Here is a 15,571-nt window from a genome sequence, read left to right on the forward strand (position 1 = left end):
ATACTTTTACGTAGAACACGGATCGTGCGTGATAAAAATTTGGGGTTTACGTTCGAAGCATCGCCTGCGTGGCAGTGGGATTCAAAATGGCGCCGGCTTGTCTTTTGTGACAGAGACGACGTATTTACGTAGCAGTCCATTCAGCTGCAGCGACTGGGAAATCAAGCAGGCTGAGATTTATCTCCCCCTCTTTTCCCCGCCCCCCTCTTTTTTAATTTTATTTACGCAAAGACGATTGGCTTCTAGTTCAGAGCCTCCGTCCGTGTTTCCCGCTCATCGACGGAAGGCCGTTCGTGGAGCGAGAAATTCCGCGCCGCCAGGGGAGACCACCCTTGCGGCACAAAGGGCAGATGACCTGACACCCTTATCCACGTTTTGCGTGCGCGCCAACAGCAAGGACCCCGCGAAAGGACCGTGAGAAAAAGCGCGTCCCCTTCGTCAGCGGGGTGTAAATTCGGCGTACCGGGGCTCGAACGCGTCTACGAAAAACGGATGGGCCCCCTCCGCCTCGGCGATGCTTCGAACGAGGGGGAGCGAGCGGTGCGGTTTTTCGGAAGCCCTAATTGCTCGGGGCGGTTGCTGGCGTGCGCCTCTTTTGGGGGATGAGGGGGGGGCCCTAAAAGCCGCCTTTGCCCTCCCCCGAATTCCGGCGGGTCCTTCCCTTTGCAGAGGGCGAAGGCAACCGCCGAGCAACGCGTCGCATTCATGCTTTTGCTTTTTTTTGGGGCGGTCTCCCAGACGCGCCCGGTGAAAGATCGGGTCGGAGGCCGCGCGGTGCTTTTGTTGGCGCCGCTACACGGCGCTTAGCGCTCGACGTACACAGCTCATCGGAGAAGGAAGTCCCTCGCCCCTGCCACCACCTGCCCGTGCGCCGTATTTACCCTCCAATTTTCTGGAGCCGCGTTTCGTACTAAGGGGCGGCGCGGCTCTTTGCGTACTTTCGGCTTGGGGCAGACTACGGTCGGGGTTTACATTAATGCGATCGTTGGGCGTCGAGTCGCATGCCTCCCTACTTCTTCCTGTTCGTTCTACTATACTATACCGATAAAAATAGTCAAATATCGACTCGACGCTCTACGGTTGTATCCATGTACACGCAGTCAAGGTTAGGCTCGCCAATACTTTCTAAATCTGTCTGTATATACGCGTATATATATATATATATATATTTTTTTTTTTTTTATTTATTTATTTATTTTTTTTTTTTGGGGGGGGGGGGGGGGGGTATGGGGCGAGAAAAGTGTTCTAAGTGAATTGCCAAGGAGACGCGCGCCGGCGAGGGTCACTTTTCGGGCGGACGCCGCTCCAACGGCGTGCGTATGATTTATCTAATTTCCTCCGAAATCTAGGCACACTTGAATTAGGCTGTTGCGACTAGATTCGAGCGTTTCCAACCGTTCGATCGGGGTTGAACCGGGTTTGCAGCACAAGCAGCGGGGAGATGACGAACGCGTTGGTCCAACACTCCTGATAGATAAGAAAGCGCGAGAGCTTTCCCACGTCACCAAAGGTCACTGTAGGCCAGAGATTGGACACTCAGTGTAGGGCAGAGGTTGGACACAACTATGGCGTCGGCGTTCGGCAGGAACTCGCGTCCAATCAGCGAGAACACGACTCCCAGCCGAACGCTGACGCCGCAGTCGTGTCCAATCTCCGGCCTATGGTGGCCTTCTTTAGTGGCGCACGAAAGCACTTTGACTTTCTTATATACTGGGATACCCGTTTTAACGAAGTCAAAGGGAATCGGAAATCACTTCGCTATATCAACTATTTTGTTTTAACCGACTTCGCTAACGAAGTGCAAAAAGGAATGGTGTTGATTGGTCGTCTGCAAGCTTCTCTGTCCTTCTCGACAGCAAAGGCACGCCAACTTGCGCTCAATCTCCGCAGGAAGACGTTCGCCATTAAATTGCGAGGCCTCTCCGCGATTTCAGTTGCCTTCTCTCTTAAGTCTAGGCTCCTCGCAGAATGAGAACTGAAGGGAGGAGCTTCAGCTATCCCTCCTCTGGGATGAGCTTCCTACCTTCGATAACGCTTCGGCGGCTTTGACAGAAAGCACCGATCGAGCGCGTGCTGGAAGCCGCGTGTTTAGTAACGAAGGATTTTGTTAGAAATAAGTAATATTTGTTTTAGAAAAGTCTATCTTTATACAGTTGCGTCGGCATCGTTTTATTTTTTTTAGCTTTCTTTGTGAGTGTCGGCGTTTTGGAGGGAGCATTTGCGGGGGCAGAGCGGCCGGGAGTGGGGAGCGGCTTCCCCGCGGTCGTTAAGAAACGTCTCGGGTTTCGGTAGTCTGCTCGGACAGATCCCTTCTTGCAGCTGGTTGTGGCTTTTAGCCGAATGTGCCTGTATATAGAGGGTTTCACCGCTTAGTGTAAAATTGTCGCTTTTTGCCCGATGCAATAACTTAGCGGTTGGCGCCAGTCAGACTGGAAAAATTGCAGAGAACAACCCTACAAGGAATTTAGGTTTGGCCGTTACAGCGACAGGATGACAGCTCGCCGACCATTGGACGACAGTGTACCACGTGGGAGTGGTGAAATTTGAAGTGATTGGTCCATCTCTGGAGGGAAAGGAGGCATCTACGAGGCTAGAAAAGGGCTGCCGAGAGGGTTCTCGGAGATTCGGCTTTTGAGACTGGGGACTAAAGTACGGGGTTTTAATTTTGGAAGTTTTGTATATTACCGTTGACTTGTCGTTTTGTTTTCAAAATAAACGTGGCCACACTGGCCACCGTAAACCTACCAACGTCGTAATGTGTCCAGCGGGATCGAACAACTTTTAGTTTTTTTTTCTTTTCTTATTCGACTTCCCGGGGGGCTACCATCGGGCGAACACCATCATCGGTCGTCACCATCCTGACCGGGCCCCTTCCCCCTCGGAAAGTTGACTGGCGCAGTCGACAGGATCCTGCTGACTTCCTGTGACGGGCGGTGAGCGAAAACGACGGTATCAACGGAGGCAGGCGGAGCGTACCTGGCTCTATGCGACAAGTGTTTCGTCTGCTGGATTGCGGACAAGGGTCGCGTCTGCTGGACTGCGGACAAGGGTCCCGTCTGCTGGACTGCTGACAAGGGTCGCTCCTGCCGGAGTGAGGACCGCGGCAATATCTACGTGAGAAGCCCGGGGGGTACAGTTACCCAAAGAAGTCGTCTGCTGGACTGCGGACAAGGCTCGCTCCTGCCGGAGTGAGGACCGTGGCAATATCTACGCGAGAAGCCCGGGGGGGTACAGTTACCCAAAAGGAGCGGTGGCAACTGACAGGTGGTCCTGGGCGTCATCTACGTCGGAGAACAGGACGACCTGTGGCTTCATCTGCGGACCGGCGAAGCATCTTCAGCGAGCGGCGACAGAAGATCGGGGCAAGCCTCATGAGAAGAGACGAGATCGTCGCTGCAGTGCTGAACTTCGTTGTGGTACCGAAAAATTGTGCGTTTTTTTTTTTTTTTTTTTTTTTCGGTGAACGAAGAATGAGCTGAGACTTCCAGACGAAGGGCATGATCGCCAGGCCGAGTGGGGACACTGCGGCAAGTGGGTGGCGGCGACTGGAGGAGCAGCTAATTGGATTTGGCCAGGCAACAGTGGGTGAGTCCCATTCCCGTTTCCTCCGAGGCTCACCATGACCAGAGAGACTAGATCGAAGACCCCAGGGTCTTCCCTCAGTGGCGCCAACTCGGAACCAGACGCTGGCACCAGTGAGGGAGGGCAGCCAACAGATTCGAATGACCTTAGTGCTGAGATAACACTCATGAGACTAAAGATAGAACTCGAGAAAATAAAACTAGAGCAGCTCAAAATAACGGGGCAGCCTCATGAAGAGAACACTCGGGGTACGGGGGGAGTCGAACGGTATGCAAAGGAGCTACGTGCGGTGCTGGCGCCAATGCCCGAGACGGAGGCATTGGTACCTGCATGGTTTAAAGGCGCTGAAACAATGTTGGCGAGTTCTGAGGTTCCACAGGACCTACACGGGGCACTCATCCTGCCCTTTCTAAACGAGAAAGCGAGCGCCGTTGTGGCAAACAGAGCAGAGGGACGGGTATTGCAGTACAAGGAGCTACGAGACGTTATCCTCGACGAGCTCAGGATGACTCCGGATGAGTATAAGCGGAGGTTTCATGTCGCACGCAAGCAAGAAGAGGAGTCGTGGGCACAGTTCTCTACCGATCTGACTACCATGTTCGGCTACTACATGGAGAGCCGCGAAGTAGAGACACTAGATGATCTAAGGCAGCTGATCATTTCAGATCGGCTAAAACATGTCATGCCGGATGATGTCCGGGCCTACGTACTTCAGAATGAAACCAAAGAATGGCTAAGGCCACAGGAAGTAGCGGAACTTGCCGAGAAATTCGAACAGAGTCAGCGCGATCGAAACTGGGAGCCCCAGAGGGCGGCCGAGGGGCCACAGGTGAACATGCGGGGTAGGCCTGCGGAAGTTGGGGGCGACCAGCGAAGGGTTGAGAAACCTCGACCGCAAGGGTGCTTTTTGTGTGCGAGGCTGGGGCACCTTAAGCAGAACTGCCCTGGATTAGTGGATACAGCCGTGGACTCCGGGAACAAACCGGCCTCCGCGTGTCTGAGTGCGGGGGTAAGACCGCCTCGGTCACGCGAGACATTTGAGACGACGGGGACGCGCAGGCATGGAGAAACAGTTTCGGGTATAGGCTAAGTATAGCAAACCTTTTTTTTCTTTTTTTTCTGTTCGCGTTTGCATTTCCTTGCCTGTAGCCAGCGTTAATTTTTTTTCTGCTTTTGTATAAATACTGGTCATGGTGCAATCTGGAACGTACGGGTTTGGGTCTCACCGGACTGTGTTTGCTTGTGTGTTTTTTTTTTTTTTGTGTTGTTGGTTTTCCCTGTCGCCCAACAGATTATTTTTTTTTGTCAGGGGGTATAGCTCCTCTGTTGCTGTTTTGTTTTCGTATGCTACGCGTCTGTCTCGAAAAGGGGGACAGATGTTGCGCGAACAGCAAGTGTACTTGCAACATTCTTGGTGGGGAGGTGTTAAGTAACGAAGGATTTTGTTAGAAATAAGTAATATTTGTTTTAGAAAAGTCTATCTTTATACAGTTGCGTCGGCATCGTTTTATTTTTTTTAGCTTTCTTTGTGAGTGTCGGCGTTTTGGAGGGAGCATTTGCGGGGGCAGAGCGGCCGGGAGTGGGGAGCGGCTTCCCCGCGGTCGTTAAGAAACGTCTCGGGTTTCGGTAGTCTGCTCGGACAGATCCCTTCTTGCAGCTGGTTGTGGCTTTTAGCCGAATGTGCCTGTATATAGAGGGTTTCACCGCTTAGTGTAAAATTGTCGCTTTTTGCCCGATGCAATAACTTAGCGGTTGGCGCCAGTCAGACTGGAAAAATTGCAGAGAACAACCCTACAAGGAATTTAGGTTTGGCCGTTACAGCGACAGGATGACAGCTCGCCGACCATTGGACGACAGTGTACCACGTGGGAGTGGTGAAATTTGAAGTGATTGGTCCATCTCTGGAGGGAAAGGAGGCATCTACGAGGCTAGAAAAGGGCTGCCGAGAGGGTTCTCGGAGATTCGGCTTTTGAGACTGGGGACTAAAGTACGGGGTTTTAATTTTGGAAGTTTTGTATATTACCGTTGACTTGTCGTTTTGTTTTCAAAATAAACGTGGCCACACTGGCCACCGTAAACCTACCAACGTCGTAATGTGTCCAGCGGGATCGAACAACTTTTAGTTTTTTTTTCTTTTCTTATTCGACTTCCCGGGGGGCTACCATCGGGCAAACACCATCATCGGTCGTCACCATCCTGACCGGGCCCCTTCCCCCACGGAAAGTTGACTCCGCGCATCCAAAAAACGACGCCCTGCCGTTCTTATCCTGTCAGTAACTATATAGTTACGAAGAGGGTGCCATAAATAGCGGGTCTGCCTGTATACAGAGCAGGCGAGAAAAATCGAAAGCAGACGAGGCAGTAGTCGCACTACCGTCTGCTTTCGACCGACTTCTTGCTGCGCTTATCGGGAGATGGCGCCACAAGACGACCGTCGGGCCACTTTCTCGTCTGCGTCGGCGCCCGAAGATGTCAAAGATGTTCCATTTAATTTTTTTTTTTTAATTTTTTTTTTAACCAGAAACACAGCGCCTTGAAATTTCGCGAGGTAAAACCCATTACTAATATGCACATTTGACGAGGATTCGTGCTGTACGTGCAGGCCCAGGCGTCGATTTTCCCAGCATGTTTTAAGGGCAGCTTCTCTATCTTTATGCCACTACATAGATGTGCACGCGTTAAATCCAGATGTTACAGTCACTCCTGTAACCGCATATCGCGTGAAAAAAAGGATTTCCCGATTATTCCGTTTCAGCCTTGCAGTTAACGATGTTTCGAATGACTCCTATAAGGCGTTACGTTCCTTTTGGCATTATAGCGCCGCAAGACGGACAGAATATAGGAGACACAACAGGAAGCGCTTCGTGTTGTGACTCTTTCTTTCTGTTCCTGTCTTGCGGCGTTATTGTCAAAAGTAACTATATACCAACTAGCCAATCTGTCACTACCGACGCGTTCTTTCCGAGTAAGGCAACACTGTCGTGCTCCCGTTAAGGGCCGACGACCAGACACCAGTTTCTGCAAGGCAGAAGATCCTCCTCAGCATGGGGGAGTAGGAAACAGGCAACGGTGGACAGGGTAAGAAAAAGGGGGGGGGGGGGGGGGGGAGGGGGGAATGAGAAGGAAGCGAGGGAAGAGTGGAAAGCGTGCAATCAAGAATGACTGCAGTTGCGCGAAGTTAGATAAATACTTAAAATGCTTTTTTTTTAAATAAGTATTGCCACATTATACGCTATCCTAAATATCGCGAAATACCTGCTACAAAAACGCAACCCGGGAAAAAAAAAGAAAAAAGAAAATGAACGAAAACGTTTGTTGCCGTAAAGCTGGCTTTTATGTACGCGTGCGAGTCTGCGGAGAAAACAGCTTTACGGAAGTGTTTAGCAGCAACGAATAACCCCACTCGCGTGTAATTCGTGTCGATCCCTCGCGCACATACGCTCCCGAATCGCTGTCTTTAACTACCTGGGTACACGAGGGATTGTCATTTCGCGGCCTTGCTTTTGATTGGCACGTCCGGGAGTTTCGCGCACCGCGGTACCGCCCACTAAAGGAAACTATCCCCGGCTTTACTTCACGACGAACCGGAGAAGACGAGCTTCGCGTAGCATTGGAAGCTAATCCAGTCCTGCGTGTATCTCACGCGTGACCTTCGAGAAGAACGCTACGACCCGCGTAGCTACGCGGCGTGTTCATTCACACAATGCCGGATCGATCGGAGTTGTATGTCGTAGCGTCCGGTGCGGTTCGTGGTGAGGTGAAACCGAATATGTGGATTGACCAACGGCGCCGTTAACAAACAGCCTTTATATATATATATATCTTAGGTGTAGGCAGTGCGCGGGCGTCGTGTCAGTAGCGAGCGGCCCGCGGCCCCGCGGTGTTGTGACGTGGCAGCCGCTCCTTGGTCTCCGACCCGTCGCCTTGCTCCACGGACTGATTTCGGTCTGGCTCCGTCGCCTCGAGACACTCCCTGTATTCTTCCGCGTTGACTCGGGGGTCGCAAGAAGGAAGAAAACGCAGGCCCGGCCGATCTTCCTCGCGCGCCTAGCCTTTGCTCTGCGCGGTGGTACAGTGAAGCGATCAAACAAGCAGCGAGCGGCTGCCCCTTTCCTACCTCCCGCCGAGCAAAGAAGGGGCGCGTCAATACGACCAACCGGTCCCAGGGAGCGAGCCGAGCTTTCCATAGGGTGCGCGTGTTCAGATGCGCCGGTGGCGCCATCCCTTGGGCGCGCCGTGCGACTCGGAACCCTTCCCCTCGTCTAAATCGTAGCGGGCGAGACTGGTCGTTGTAGCGGTCGTTACGCGGGTCGACTCTGCTTTTGTCTTCGCCGGTGTGTTTTTTTTTGTTTGTTTGGGAGCCTCTTTTGTGAGACTCGGCCTTGTTTTTCTTTTTTCTTGGGCCGCCGCCGCCGTAAGAACGCAGGAAGGGAACGTTAATGACGGTAGGGCCGGGGGAGGGGTAAGGACGAAGCGTGACGTCACTGGGGTGATGCAATTCTCCGAGCACCATTAGCACCATTTTGCCTTTCGGTAGTTATGCACGTTGACGCCGTGGGGCAGATATACTTTGGTCCGGCTGAATGCGTACGCCTCATAGGGACTTTTACTGTACCGTTCCGAGAACTCCGATAACGATACCCGATAACCATAAGATGCACGCGGACGTTAATAGGAGGTGTCGGAACGATGTACTAAGACTCACTGTTGAGGATATGGCACATTCTGTAGCATATTTATTTACTATTTTTTTTTTGTCTCAGTACGTTGAGTTTCGTCCCACTTACTACCGATGGAACGTATCGAAAGTTGAACGGTGGACTTTTATTCGGTGATGCTTTCGCTTACGGCGGTCCGGGGGCGGAGGACTATCGTCGCCGCACTCTGTCAAAGAACCGGCGACATTGAGTCTTAGAAATAACACGGAGAGCATCGAGAGCTTACAAGTAGGCAATAAGTTCACACTCTGTTTAGGTAAAGCCAAGCTCTTGTGATCTCTTATCGACGAGACAGCGCCGGTGTTTTCTCTCGTCGCATAGTCCCAAGCGGTCGCACGTGTGAACCAGCATTTAGAGCCTCAGAACTGAACGGACACAACGTACTGTTTATGTAAACTTCGTGTGCCCAGGAGGAAAATCCCCGAGATAAATCTATGTAACTAAACGAGTTCTGACAAGAAAATGGCATCTGGCTATTTTCATTCTTGATTGGCATTATTTGTCACGGCCTCCCGAATCAAATCGAACATAGTCTTTATCGGTGATTTTCTAATTATGGTGGTGTCGGACGCGATAGGTCGTGCTGCAGTCTCGCCAGCGTTCACAACAACGGCAAGACTGTCGCCCTAAAAAACAAAGGCGCGGCGATGTTGTTGCGACCCCCCCGTCTAAACCGTTGCCCGCTGTTTCTGCATTTCCTCGCAGACGGAAGTTGCCAAACGGCTGAACGCCATCATCGCCCAGATCCTGCCCTTTCTCTCGCAAGAGGTGAGCTCTCCGATTTCTCTCCCTTTCCGCGACCAACTTTTGGGGCGGCTACGAGAAGGACTTGAAGCGGTCGGCCTCTTTAGCCAACGTCCACTCCGCTAAGGGACGTTCTGGGTGGCGCCATCTACATACATCCGGACGTTTCGACGGAATCGTCGGGATAAAAGAGGGGCTCGTTTCTTCCTTATCGTTTGGGCAGTTCCGATGGGCTCTACCACCGGAACTGCCCAGACCTGGAGGCTCCTTTCCATCAGTAGAATGGTCTGTCTGCGTTGGACGAGCCATCCAAGTCAATCCAATGTCACGTAAAAATCGCGTGACCTTAAAAACAAGTTTGTTTTGTTTATTTGTTTTAAGCCAGGCAGTTGACAAATCCAGTATGCGGGATGAACTTAGAACAAGTAAAAGAAAATGGAAAAAGGCGAAGCCAGAATGATAGACAGTCGCGTTTAAAGGGAAGATGGGGCACTTCTACATTTGAGAAAAAACGCTTGAATTGCGTTCATTTTGCCTTTAGATTAACTGATATCAAAATTGTATTTCAATGCGACGCGCCGGAGAGCCATACGAGCAATTTCAAAATAGGGCTGAAGCCCCGCCTCCCTAGCCTTGGGCAGCCAAAAGAGCCGTCGATGGCGTCACGGACAGCGACTGTCTTTCGCGTTTTCTCGCGTTCTACAATACTTGCGCTGAAAATAATTTGGGTATTTGGGTTAACGGGGTAAAGCTACACTCGAATTCACTTCTAACTCATTTTTTCCAAGAAGCTCCGTAGCTTCCCTTTAAAACGCGAGTTTCTTCCAGTATACTGTGGCGAGGGCAAAGCGACGTTTTCCCGCATACCGGAAGTTCCGCGATTCAAAATGGCGGCGCCCGCGTGAGGTCTGAAGCGTCCGATGCTGTTCGTCGTAGGAGTATATACGGCAGTGCAGTCTTGACACTCGATTCTCTGACATTTTTATTTCGCTTCTTCGCTCGAACCTTTGCCAGTACGGTGAAAAACTGAGGAAGAGGAGGAGACGAGAGCTCCCGTTCGAACGCGAAACACTGCGTGCGAGGAGCAGACGACGCTCCTAAGCGTTCTGATCGGAAGGAGCTAACCCCTTCGCGTTTAATCCACTAATCATTCCAGCCAGAGCTCGGCACTCTACCTCTCCCGCAGCCTCTAACCGTATAGGTTGTGCCGCCATATACCCCGAGCGAATATTTTGGAAAGGATAATTAGATAAGAGTGCGCGGATACAATGGTATCTGGTATTATTATACAGTCCGAAGCTTTTCCCTATAGTTGCGTCGTGGCCTTTGCCAGCCGCGCTAGTTTGGGGTAGGGGAATTCGGCGTTTGACCTGGCCGTTTCAAGGCGCCGTGCCTCCCTCCTTTTTTGTCTCCCAGCACCAGCAGCAGGTTGCGGCGGCCGTCGAGCGAGCCAAGCAGGTCACGATGACTGAACTGAACGCCATCATCGGGGTACGTACACACCTTCTGCCACCTCCGCGCATGCGCTCGTCTGTCCGGGTCACGTGCACGGTCCGCTTTTAAAAGTGGGAGGGATGACGCACGAACGAGCCGTGCCCGGTCGGTGGGCGTCCGATCATGGAACTCGCCCTCCATTGTCTTCTTCTTCGACGGCCGAAGAAGCGACGACCGAGTCGTGAAGGAATCCAGTCGCCATTTTGGGTCCCACGCGAACCTCCCCAAGTTGACAGCCGAGTGCGGGCTTCGCGTACAGACTGGACCGATCAACCGTCGGGCTTCGCCACGTAACGTGACAGTCACGTGGTGCGTGATGCTCGCTGCTGATTGGTCCGGAGAGCGCGTAGAGGTATCACTCCGCTGTCAGGTTTGGGGTGAACGGGGGGCTCTGTCTCGAGCGCGTAGTGGCTGCCTGCCGATCAAAGGGGAACGTAAGCGATGTAGAAATCCCAGTCTGTTTGGGAGGGAGGGCTTCCTGCCATTGTGTTGCGGTCTGTGCCGCGGCAGCGGCGGAGTGTTGCGTTCCGTGCGGGCGTCATTGCGGTAGGAAGGGGGGACGCTCCAGCTGCGAGCGCTTTCTCGTGAACGGGTCTCGCTCTCTTTTTCTTTAGTTCGAGCCTTTGTGTTTGGCGGCGTATCTTTCCTCTCTTTTTTTTACGAGCGGCGGTTGTTTGGGGGGTACCTACCTGCCTATTCAGGCGGAAAATGAAGCGCCAAGCGATGCAATCGTCCGTGGCGAGAAAAAAAAAAAAAAAAGAAAAAAAAAAAAAAAAGAGCCACGGTTCACACGCGTGCGTTTGATCGGTCGGTCGGACGAGAATTGTCGAAGCGTTGTGACAAAAGCCTTCTTCGTTGGAGGTAGGCGCGTGATGCCTTTCCTCGTGCCTTCCCACCGGGCCTGAGACCAGTTCTCGAACTCGCCCGCACTTACGAACAATTTTTTTTTTGTGTCTGTGTGTGCGTGTGGGGGGGGGGGGGGGGTGGATAAAGGGTGTCGCGTTTCCAGCGCGCGAGTGCTACGACGTAAAGATTGATTCTCAATCCTTCGTGATCTATATACAAGCAGGACGTAACTGGTGTTTCCTGTCATGCCCGAAGGAATCGTCGATACCAAACCAAACACCCACTCGTTCACCGCAACTAATTTATACACAGGGTATAGTTCAGCTTGACTGCTGCGCGACTGACATTTCGCTGCATGTTTATGTATATACAGCGGCGTAAAACGCCGAGCCCAAACGAACTGTTTTCCTTTCAATAAAATCGTAAAAAAAAATTTTTTTTTGAGGACTGACTACGTTCCGAGCACGAGTTTTCCGAAAGCAGCTTAGGTTGCCAACGGTCTCAAAAGTAGCGTTTGACGAAGAACAATTCCTAGGTGGGAGACAGAGAGAGATAGAACGATGGAATGATTAGACACGCCCTTCTCGTAACCAGTGCCCCATCAATGTCAGAGTCAGATCCGGTGCATGGAAGTTTAGACAGCCGGAAGCTGGTCTGCCTCGTCTCGGCTGTTAGATGGAGCACCTCGGTGTGCGCAGTACACACAGTACACAATAACCTCTGCCGATGCCGCTACTCTAGCGGTCGGCAGTGGTGCGCCGGTGAGTGTTCATCCGTAGTTGGTTGGTTTCGCAGCAGACGACTCTTGGCCAGCAGACGACAGCTGGTTCCTCCGGGACTCGCGTGGGGCGCAGGGACACGTATGCTCACGCGACGTAGTGTCACGCGCCTTCTCGCTCCGAGCCTTCACAATTCGCCGAGTTTTCTTGAACCACGGCACTTGCGGGTCGTGAGCGCGCGGCGTGCGTCGCTTCTCCCCGCTTCGATAGAGTTATTTCCTCGCGCATGGCCCCGAGATCCCGAAGCGCGCTGCCTCGCGTTTCGTGCCTCGCTTCGCGTAAACGCGTCGATCTCGAGCACTCGTCGTCGGTAGCATCGATTTACCTGTAAGAAAAAAAAAAAAAAAAAAAAAAAAAAAAAAAACAACGGTGACTGTTTTTTTCTTTTTTTAACGATTCGGAGTTTGGTAGGGAAACAACACTGGGACGCGATGGCAAATAGGAGAACTGTATTCAGTTTCAATAGACGATGCGTCGGCGAGCCATCCCACCCAATCCGACGCTGTAGTCCGTCATGTGAAAAAAAAAAAAAAAGAAGAAGAAAAAAAGCAGGTTTTGCGCATTGCTCAATACGCCGAACGAGGTAGTTCTTACAAGATTTGGTTGTCGGAAAAAGAAGTGATGCTCTTTGCGTTTGAAACTCGCACGTCTTGGTAACATACATCGAATCTGAAAAACATGTACACATAGCTTAATTCCCCAGAGGAAGTATAGAGGTTTTCTTGCGCGACACAGGGGACAATTACAAGCGAGTAGACACGGACAAGCGCAAACTTTCAACTACTTTATTCGTGCGCATTCGACCACGAACATCCAGAAAGAGCATGCGCAGCACGCTACACAGACGAAAAAAAACCGAAAATAGATAATAGAGTCATCCACCAAGACACCTTCCATGATAGTCATTATCGAACCAGCAACCCGGATAAAAACTGCACTTCACTTTCAAACAAAGAAACCGAGGTATCGCTGACACAGTCATGGTTCTTCTTTATATAAAAAGCTTCCATCAATTCTCTGGCTGTGCTGTCTTTGCTTCTACCCAAGATCCTAATCTCCCGAAATCGCGCATCACACCCACAGTCGGCACAGTGAGTAGGCAAGTGTGCATTGCCTTTATTCCTGATCGACAATTCATGTTCCCGTGCGCGGTCATTAATGCAGCGACCAGTTTGACCAATATATACTTTCCCACACGAGAGCGGAATCTCGTATACCACCGCTGTGGCACAATCCACAAACGGTCGGGCGTGCTTTTTGTTGCAGCCACCTGTCTTTTCTCTTCCCGAGGAAATCCTCGGGCAAAGGCCCGCAAGCTTGCGTGGCGCAGAGAATACGAAAGGTATACCTTTCGTATTCTCCCTTTCGTATTCTCTGCGCCACGCAAGCTTGCGGGCCTTTGCCCGAGGATTTCCTCGGGAAGAGAAAAGACAGGTGGCTGCAACAAAAAGCACGCCCGACCGTTTGTGGATTGTGCCACAGCGGTGGTATACGAGATTCCGCTCTCGTGTGGGAAAGTATATATTGGTCAAACTGGTCGCTGCATTAATGACCGCGCACGGGAACATGAATTGTCGATCAGGAATAAAGGCAATGCACACTTGCCTACTCACTGTGCCGACTGTGGGTGTGATGCGCGATTTCGGGAGATTAGGATCTTGGGTAGAAGCAAAGACAGCACAGCCAGAGAATTGATGGAAGCTTTTTATATAAAGAAGAACCATGACTGTGTCAGCGATACCTCGGTTTCTTTGTTTGAAAGTGAAGTGCAGTTTTTATCCGGGTTGCTGGTTCGATAATGACTATCATGGAAGGTGTCTTGGTGGATGACTCTATTATCTATTTTCGGTTTTTTTTCGTCTGTGTAGCGTGCTGCGCATGCTCTTTCTGGATGTTCGTGGTCGAATGCGCACGAATAAAGTAGTTGAAAGTTTGCGCTTGTCCGTGTCTACTCGCTTGTAATTGTCCCCTGTGTCGCGCAAGAAAACCTCTATACTGCATCATGAACCAACTAGGCCAACAACAAGTTTTAATTCCCCAGAGGAAGGCGGGATTTAGTAATGCTTAACAGAAAAACGCTCTTTTTTTCTGTTTACAGCGGAGCTATTAAGGGCTAGATTCCCCAGGATCGCGTCCGTCAGCAAACAAACGATGACACAGAGCTCTGGACAGCTATCGCCTTCCATGAGCGACGGCGGCAACCAGACAACCGGTTTGACGGTTGTCTCCGTCGCTTATACATGGCGGCAACCTTTCGAGCCTTTCCACTCTGGCTTGCCAACTTGCGGCCGGCCATTACTCCATTCCCATCATAATACAGCTTCGCTGGTCTTCCTTCTTCAGCAAAGTAAAAAGACAAAACCTTTTTTTTTTTTTTTTTTTTTTGTGCAGCACTTTTGGAAGCTACAAGCGGGAGAGAGAGAGAGAGAGAGGAAAGCCGCTTCTGTGCGAATTTTGAGGCTCCGAGGGGTACATAAGGAGAGTTCCTCCTTCTCTTCCTCAGATACTGCTAGTGTTCCTCTCTCGCCTCTGTACCCTTTCCGCCGGGGTGCATCGTGAGACGGACCGCATCTCGCTACAAGGGGGAGCGCCGACTGCGTTTTATGAGTCATGGGCTCTCGAACCGACGCTCGACAAATGCGGCAGCATCGAGCGTCGTCAACCGTCGAGACGCACGTTTGTCAACACGAGATATGCCCCTAAATGATGGTTGTTCGGGTCCCCGTGAAGGCTTTTCTGTTGGCGGGCAGAGTTGGTGGCGAGAGGGGAACGATAGATAGGCAGTCAGTGAGGAGACACGAGCTATTTGTCAACGGAAATTAAAAACAGCGCGGAAAGACGAGGACCAGACAAAGAAGTGACACGGACGTAGCGCTTTCCGAAGTATGTGCCAACTCGCCCAAGCCTCAACTTTAGCTATTTGTCAAACTAAATATACGCTAAAAAAAAAAAAAAAAAAAAAGAACTTGGTAAGTTTAGCAGGGTTTAATGGCATGAAATGAGGCGCGTGCATATGGATGTGTGCACTTTAAATCCTATAATTTCCGTGTTATGTTTTTCTTTTCAAAATCAAAAGTTGAAAAAAAAAAGTGTGATGTTGCATTATTGTTATTTTAGGCATCGGCATACCCTGATATTTTTTAGCTTCTTTCTATCCGTCTCTCTTTAGGGCGTGGTGCTACTTGCGGCTCTGCTGATTGACGTGTTGCGTCGAATCTTTTTACATCTGTCTCGTACTTTGCCGGGATTGTTCGAGTGCATTCAGTTTATTTTTATCACCGGGGTCACTCGATGCCGTTGAAAAAGAAAACTTTCGCAATGATGAAAAACAAGTACAACTAACAATACCCGTTGGAACTTGGGTGAACCTCATTGGTTCACCCAAGCTTCCCCCAAGACGATCCGATC

General features: G+C 51.1%; 1 protein-coding gene across 13 annotated transcripts in view; it reads left to right on the plus strand.

Annotated features, from left to right (window-relative positions):
* Positions 1-15,571, plus strand: part of LOC8038033 (transducin-like enhancer protein 4) — a 105,891-nt gene that overhangs the window by 53,628 nt on the left and 36,692 nt on the right. For all 13 annotated transcript variants that reach the window (XM_042290924.1, XM_042290923.1, XM_042290925.1 and 10 more), the window contains exons 5-6: positions 9,006-9,068; positions 10,461-10,535. In XM_042290924.1, coding sequence (XP_042146858.1) covers positions 9,006-9,068; positions 10,461-10,535 — 138 coding nt within the window. The remainder of the gene's footprint in view (positions 1-9,005; positions 9,069-10,460; positions 10,536-15,571) is intronic.

The sequence above is a fragment of the Ixodes scapularis genome, unplaced genomic scaffold (assembly GCF_016920785.2).
Source record: "Ixodes scapularis isolate PalLabHiFi unplaced genomic scaffold, ASM1692078v2 PGA_scaffold1__304_contigs__length_218370807, whole genome shotgun sequence".
NCBI classification, from domain to species: Eukaryota; Metazoa; Arthropoda; class Arachnida; order Ixodida; family Ixodidae; genus Ixodes; species Ixodes scapularis.